This window comes from Cibotium barometz, chromosome 52 (assembly GCF_041138505.1).
Source record: "Cibotium barometz isolate CiBa-2024 chromosome 52, ASM4113850v1, whole genome shotgun sequence".
Classification (NCBI taxonomy): domain Eukaryota; kingdom Viridiplantae; phylum Streptophyta; class Polypodiopsida; order Cyatheales; family Cibotiaceae; genus Cibotium; species Cibotium barometz.
Genome location: NC_141097.1, coordinates 30,366,820 through 30,374,906, shown reverse-complemented (window position 1 = coordinate 30,374,906; position 8,087 = coordinate 30,366,820). Strand labels below are relative to the sequence as shown.

The following is an 8,087-nucleotide window of genomic DNA, read 5'->3' as shown; positions in this document are numbered from 1 at the left end:
AACTTTTGTTCTTAGGAAGAGCTTCTGCGGGGGAACCTTCCACTGCATGAATGAGCACTGCTCCTTTAGGACACGTATGAATCAACCAAACAAACTCCATTGGAATGGGCAACTGATAAAATCTCCAAAATATGGGAATTTAGCAATTGGGAGCTTCGGGAACCTTGAGTGTTTTTTCTGCAAGCATGTGCCAATGTGTCTTAAAGAATGTCCTGCCTGTGTCTATTATTTTATGCCAAAAGAATCAATGCATAGCAGACTATTTATTCATTATGGCAAACATACACACATGGTTTCCAAGGGAATGTGCCGAGCATCGATACGAAATATCAAGGCCTTTGTAGCACGTGCAGTGGGCATCGACCACAACGCTGGGCCCAGAAAGGTACAAATGATTGTGGCAAGGGAGGTGGTTTTAAGAGCATTCACTGATGATGACAAGGCACAGGGAGAATTCATGACAGAGAGGGAGCTACAGGAGATGTCGCAAGAGTTGCAAAGTTTGATAAATGTCAAAAAGTACGTAGGAAGTGCAATTTAGCAAAGAATAGTATGCAATTATCATCTTTAATACACTAAGTATGCTTTATGAATGCAGGGTGAAGCAGATGGTAATGCAAACACGAAAAACAACACGGCCTCTGGGTGAAGGATATGAAGCCATTCTTAATCTAAAAAGAACATGCCATTTTGAGTTCTTCCATGGTTCTCGATTTCCATTGCAAGCCACCACTACTACTGAGCGTTGCTTTATCTTTAAGATGTCTACTACTGGACCTGGTTCTGGGATTGACATTGTTCGGCGAATGGACAAGGATGGTAATGGGGATCTTAATCAAGCATGGGTCTGCTTTGATCATGTGCATCGAGTGGATACTGGATGGCATACAATGGGAGCACATGTTTATGACCACATGTAAGTTACAAGCGGTAGAGAGCATTGCTTAATTTGTGTCTTTAATATAACTCTGTTTCCATTTGTGGCATGCAGGATTGGTGAGCTATTGACAATAGCAACTTGTGAATTTAGAGAAGAGGATGAGGATGCTCAAGTCATGTTTTGGGAAAATATGAATTTGGTAATGGTGGAGCACACAGGGAAGGTAGCAAATTTTTTTGGGTTTATGGCGGATGAGGCTGGCGCTAACTGGAATGCAGTGAGACGTGTCTTCAACGATGGAAAGGAGATGATTGAAAGGGAAAGGTCATGTTTATGGCATTGGGAAGACAACCTTCGTGTCCACACGCAGAGGTACATCTATAGCCCACATCAAGAAAAGCACAGGGAGATGTGTGAGAAGTGGAGGACTGCCCCAAACAAAGAAAGTGCCCTTCAGCAATTTTGCAGGATACGAGCATGGTGGGCAACTGGCAAGGCAGCTGATAGAAACATCCCTAAGCTTCTTAGCTGGTTGAGTTGGTGGCACTATAGGGTTAGTCGATGGGGTCATTTCATTTTAAAGGTAATGTTTGTAAGAGATTATTCATTGTATTATTGTGTGCCTCCTACTTATGTGCACTGCATTGTTTTTAATCAATTTCTACCACTCTCTTGTAGGATGGAGAGCCTATTGTCAATGCTCTTGTCCCAAGGACAAATATGTCAGAGACCAAGCATGCAAGCTGGTTGGCAGGGGAGGGGTATAGGCAAAAGATTAGTCTTTATGATGCTTGTGTGACAGATCTAATCAATGCTTACTTCCAATGTGCCAGACAACTGGCTTTCTTGGAAGGAAAATACACAGGTTGTGGGCCTACATTGGAGCTTTTGGTTGAGAGAGCTCTTTCTCGACAGAAAGCAAGTCCATCCCCAATAGCTACCTCACGAGCAGTGGATGATGCAGTGGCAGGGACCCCTATGTTTTCAAATAGGGTAAAATTCAAGGGTGAGAATAAAACTATTCGAGCCAAAAGGCCACTACACGACTCGACAGAAGAAAACTTTGGCAACTCTAGCCATAGGCCTGAGTTTAACTATGTGACAAGAGAGAGGTTAGAGCCTGCAATAGAGGTCGATGAGCAATGCAAAGTTTTAGAGAGCCTTGAAAGTGATGTGCATGATACAAAGTGGGCCTTGCGGAGGATACCAACAGTGAATCGAGTTGAGTGCAACCACTGGGCATCAGGGAAAAAGTGTAGCTCAAGGTTGCGAGGGGGTGATGTCAGTCCTTGTTTTTGGAGTGATTGTCAACTATCCTCCTGGAAAAAGGAGAAGTATTGCTATTTTTGTAATACAGATGTTAGGCACACTTGGAAAATTACAAAGACAATATTACATCCACCAGAGGATGTCCCTTGTGTTTGGCCCATTGCTAAAGGTACCAAGTTACAAGTGAAAGAAGCCTGCAAGCTTATTAGAGCAGGATATGACATTGGTATTCCTCTTGAGTTTTTTCTAGAAAAGGAGCTTGCAAAAGGCACTAGCGAGACAAACAAGGAGGTGAAACAATTTCCATATCGACGAGGAATTTCAAAGGCTGCATTTGGTCAAATCACTGCAGCCTTAGATATGCATGCAGAAGTTGTAGGCAGCCATATACATATAGAAGGGGTAAAGGAAACATTTAGTATTAATCCATTGACCAATGGGAGCCAAGACACATCTCTGATAGAGGTCACTATTCAGAAGAATCCAATGTGTTCATGTGTGGAGTTTAGAGATAGAGTGGCCAAGAAAAGACCATATCTTGCATGCAAGCACATATACTTTGTGTTCTTAATGATTCTTGGACAGGATGTGAACAACAATATGCATATTCATCAAGTTTGTATTTCTGAGAGAATTGTAAAAGACATGCTAACTAAGTCTATTAGAAGTCATCCTCAACAGCTTTAGGAACCTGCAACCCACTTTAGTTGAAATATGTATGGGGGTATTTTGGATGCTATGCTCATACACATACATGATGCTGAGAATCCTAAGGATGCATGGGAGACATTGGTGAAGTTGTTTGATACAGACACGAGTGCTCGCAAGTCTCAGCTGTTGCGACAACAGATACATAATGTGAAGTGGAATAGAAGGAGCATCCATGATTATGTGCAAGAGATAAAGAAGCAGACAGATGCATTGGCAACAATAAATGCCCCCATGCCTGATGATGATTTGGTAGACATTACCTTGCGTGGTCTTGGCAAGGAGTATAAATCTTTTGATACATCTATCTCGGTTCGGAGTACAGGTTTACCAAACTTTGATGAGTTGCTTTCACTCTTGCTTGTTGAGGAAATCAAAATCAGTGATTCCTTTCAAGATGCATCTACTAGCCATGATGATAATGGCAGAAATCAGGCTTTCTATTTGTAAAGAGGTTTTAGAGGAAGGGGGAGATTCGCATCACGTGGCTATGGTAATGGTCGGGATGGTAGGACAGGTCACCACAACAGAATTTTTAGCCTTAATATGGTGCTAGAGGTGGTCGTGGATATACACCTCAGAGAGGCAGAGGTAATCCTCGTGGTAGAGGACGTTGGCAAGGCCAACAAACATCTATGCAAGATGTGGAATGTCATTACTGTGGGAAATTTGGTCATATGGCACGTGATTGTTTCTGCAAATAGAATGATTTGCGAGGGGGTAGAGCACAACATCATGGAAATTATGCACAACATGGTGGTGGAAATTATGCATGATGGCACTGCAAATCACTTGTTTGCCATGAAACATGTTGTGGGATCTATGATGACAAATGCTAAAAATGATGACACTTGGTATATGGACTGTAGAGCATCAAACCATACGACTTGTCATGGTGAATGGTTTGAGCATATGAAGCCTATGGATGTGAAAGGCTATGTGGAGACAGGAGATGATACTCAGCATGCCATTACACATGTTGGAAGTGTACCATTTGTTATGCACAATGGTCAAACTAAATCTATGTCAGATGTATTGCGTGTGCCTTCTATCACAAAAAGCTTGGCCTCAGTTGGTCAAATGGTGGAACAGGGATTACAGGTTCGTTTCAACGAGCATGGTTGCTTCGTTGAGGAGTTCAAAAATGGATGTAGAGTCATTTCTAAAGGGAAGAAAGAAGGCAGGTTGTTTAAGCTAGATGCTGGGATTCCATAGTTAAAATCAGCCATGTTCTCTAAAAGCAGAAATGTGGTACAGGACATTGACATGTGGCATAAGAGGATTGGACATGTCAATATACAAAGGTTAAAGAACATGCAGGCAAGAGGAATTGTTAGTGGGCTGCTTAGATTCAAGTATGATGGGAATATGTATGTTTGTGAAGCCTGTCAGTTAAAAAAGCAGGCAAGGTTGCGATTTCCTAGAGAAGGCAACATGAGTAGCTGGCCACTTGAGATAGTACATAGCGATGTATGGGGTCCTGCACAAAACCCATCTATTAAAGGCAGTCTATATTATGTGACATTCATTGATGATTTCAGCAGAATGACATGGATATACTTTCTCAGAGAGAAAAGTGAAGTGTTGGAAAAGTTTATGGATTTCAAAGCTTTTGCAGAGAAGCAATATGGTTGTTGGATTAAATGTTTGAGGGACAGATGAAGGTGGTGAATACACCTCAAATGCTTTTGAGAATTTCTTGAGAAAGCATGGAATAAGAAGGCAATTGACTTGCAAGTATACACCTCAGCAAAATGGTGTGGCTGAGAGAAAGAATAGAGTCATTTGTGAAGTGGCCAGGGCAATGCTCAATGAAAAGAGCATGCCAGATTATTATTGGGGTGGACAGAAGCTTGTACTACCATGGTGTATATAGTGAATAAAACACCTACAACAGTAGCCATACATGGAAGTACGCCAGAGATGCGGCTTACAGGCTTTAGGCCAGACATTGGACACCTCAAAGTTTTTGGATGCATAGCTTATGTACATGTGCTTGATGAGAGAAGGAGGAAGTTGGATCCTAAGGCAGAAAAGTGTGTGTTTGTTGGATATGCACAGGATCGAAAGGCATACAAATGTTACAATCCACAAACTAGACAAGTGGTTATCTCACGAGATGTGGTGTTTGATGAGCTTGCTAGTTGGTACAAAGCAAAGGATGAGGGTGTCATTGAGTCACTTGAAGCTGATGTGCTTGTGAACTTGCCACAAGCAAGTTCTAGTTCTACTTCTATGTCTGGCCTAGCAGAGTAGAGGCTGAGAGTAGTACTGTACATCCATGGTCAGGACATTTGAGGCATGACAGTGTGAGCACTGGGAGTAGTGCTATGGATAAAGGAAAGAAGAAGGTTGAAGGAATTCGATTTACAGGTTATGAGTCATCAAGTTTAGAGAGTTTGGATGAGGAACTTGGTATACCTGTTTTACGCACACCTGGTGCAAGGCAAGATAGATATCTGCCACCACATGCTAGGGTGACAGGTGTTCAGAGTGATCCGCATGCATTGCGGAGATCCCAAAGGGTCAGATATCCAGTTGACAGGTTGACATACCGTGATTTTGCTATGCATTATGCATATATGACTTCTTTGGTGAAGCATGTGGAACTTACATGCTATACAGAAGCTATTGGAAAGCATGTATGGGAGAAAGCAATGGATGTTGAGATGGACGCATTGGTTCATAATGACACATGGGATTTGGTTGCATTACGACAGGACAAAAATGTCATTGGTTGTAAATGGGTTTACAAAGTGAAATGCAAGTCTGATGGTTCCATTGAATGACATAAAGCAAGATTGGTAGCTAAGGGTTATGCACAAACCCAAGGTTTGGACTATGATGAAACGTTTAGTCCAGTGGCAAAGATGGGAATAGTGAGAGCAGTCATTGCTATGGCTATAGCTAATGGTTGGGAAATGCATCAAATGGATGTGAAAAATGCATTTCTAAATGGTGATCTACAAGAAGAAGTGTATATGGCACAGCTAGAAGGGTATGTACACCCAAAATATCCCACTCATGTATGCAAATTGAAAAAGGCATTATGTGGTTTGAAGCAAGCACCTCGTGCTTGGAGTGATAAGATGAGCAGATATCTTATCTCCCTTGGATTTCAGGTTTCTACAGCAGATTCTTCACTCTATGTGAAGAAAACAGATCATGGGATTATTTTACTTGTCATCTATGTGGATGACTTGATTATCACAGGTGATCATGGTACAGATGTGATGCATGTCAAGAAAGCATTGAGTGGGCAGTTTGACATGAAAGATTTGGGTGAACTGAGATACTTTCTTGGAATTGAAGTGATCAAAGACCATGCAGGTACATGTGTAGTGCAACGCCAATATGCATTGGATATGTTGGCAAAATATGGCATGACAGGGTGTAAGCCTATGAGTACACCTTTGGAACAGAATGTAAAGTTGCGGGCTGATTTTGGTGAGGAGTTGGATGATCCATCTATGTATAGAAAGATGGTTGGTAGTCTCATTTACATGACTATCACATGCCCGGATTTGAGTTATGCAGTGGGGCTAGTAAGCCAATTTATACAGAGCCCCAGAAAACCTCATTTGGATGTAGTGAGACGCATTATGCAATATGTAAAGACCACTACACATTATGGTCTTCTTTATGAGAGTGGTAAAGGCTTGGATATACATGGCTACACAGATGCTGATTGGGCAGGTAGCTCATATGACAAGAGGTCTACTAGTGGTTATGCCTTTACACTTGGAAGTGCCATGGTGAGTTGGAGTAGCAAAAAGCAACCTACTGTTGCTTTATCCAGTACAGAGGCTGAATACAGGGGTGCAGCCATTGCTACTTGTGAAGGAATATGGTTAAAGAGTCTCTTGGCTAATTTGGGTGAGCCTATTTGATGGCAAAGTTGTCATTCATTGTGACAACATGAGCAGTATACACTTGGCCAAGAATCCAGTGTTTCATGCGTGGACCAAACATATAGAGGTCCATTATCACTTTGTCAGAGAGAAGGTGCTGGATGGTACAGTTGATCTACAGTATGTGAAGACTGACGAGCAGGTGGCTGACATCTTTACAAAGCCACTTAGCAGGGAGAAGTTTGAGTACTTCCATACTATGTTGGGAGTACATCTTTATCTATGGCAGTACATCATGAGCTTGAGAGGGGCTGTTGAGATTCAAGCTCGATGTCAGTGTGTGCCAGCTATGCTATGTGCTGGCATGTTAGGTAGCAGCATGTGTGAGACATAAATGACCGCGTCCAGCTAGTCATAGTGTGTAGACATTAGCTAGGGTTAGATGTGTGTGGACACAACTCATAGTGTGGTGTGTGTATTATGGATTATGGCTTTATGTATTGTGTGAGAAGCATTGTGTGAGAAGGGAGATGGCTTCCCTCCATGGTTAGGGTTTGCAATATACATTAGGGTTTGCTCCTGTTTGTGTGTCTCCTCTCCCTCTACTTGCTTTTTAACAAGGTTTTTTAACAAGGTTTTTTAACAAGGTTTTTTAACAAGGTTCTCATCTGCTCCTCCCATCCGGACGTTAGCACCAACTGAGTCTTAGATATCCCACCTTAGGTCTGCTTGTTACTAGATCATTCATTAGGTTAGGTTCTCATCTGCTCCTCCTATCCGAACGTTAGCACCAACTGAGTCTTAGATATCCCACCTAATAATTTCCCTACAGCTTGATCAAGCGAGGTACTTTTGTGTGATCACCGATCCGCTGTATTAAAATTCCCCCAGCAGCTACGAGCAATATGCCCAGCCACTTGCTCCCTTTACCAAATGCTCAGTAGATTGTACGCCTACTTTTTCTTAAGGAAAGAGTAGAGTACACAAACACGGAAGCCAAATATTTGTAGGCATACATGTGTTCAAGACTAGTTAAAGTTGTATAAAACAAAACTAAGAAGATGAAAAGGAGAATGGGAATGCTCACTGACGTACTTTTTTTGAATGAGAGTAGTGCACAGAAGCAATGAAGCCAAATGTACGCATGCATGTGTTCAAGACTCCTATAAAACAAAACCATGCTTTGACCTACTTGTCCCTTGTGTGAGGGCATCTGATTATATGACTCCCTTATTGAACTTACAACCTCCTTACTAGCCTCCCATATCTTTAAGCCACCCCTACAAGAGAATGAGAACATAGCTACGCAAACTAGAGAGAGATGGAAGTGAGAGAGGGGCCATGGGGGAATTTGCGATCTAGCGGGGTTTACGGGGCTA

At 42.1% G+C, this 8,087-nt stretch overlaps 1 protein-coding gene across 1 annotated transcript; it reads left to right on the top strand.

Annotated features, from left to right (window-relative positions):
* Positions 1–391: 391 nt before the first annotated feature.
* LOC147609039 (uncharacterized) lies at positions 392–920 on the top strand. The gene is made up of 2 exons (XM_086788702.1): positions 392–519; positions 599–920. Exons 1-2 carry the CDS (start codon positions 392–394, stop codon positions 918–920), a joined length of 450 nt encoding a protein of 149 aa, XP_086644828.1.
* The last annotated feature ends 7,167 nt before the right edge of the window (positions 921–8,087 follow it).

Bases quoted from the DNA above. Each gene is read 5' to 3' on its own strand.
- LOC147609039 (XM_086788702.1), top strand. From the start codon at position 392: ATGATTGTGGCAAGGGAGGTGGTTTTAAGAGCATTCACTGATGATGAC. The intron at 520-598 runs GTACGTAGGAAG...TTATGAATGCAG, and splicing joins AGTTTGATAAATGTCAAAAA to GGTGAAGCAGATGGTAATGC.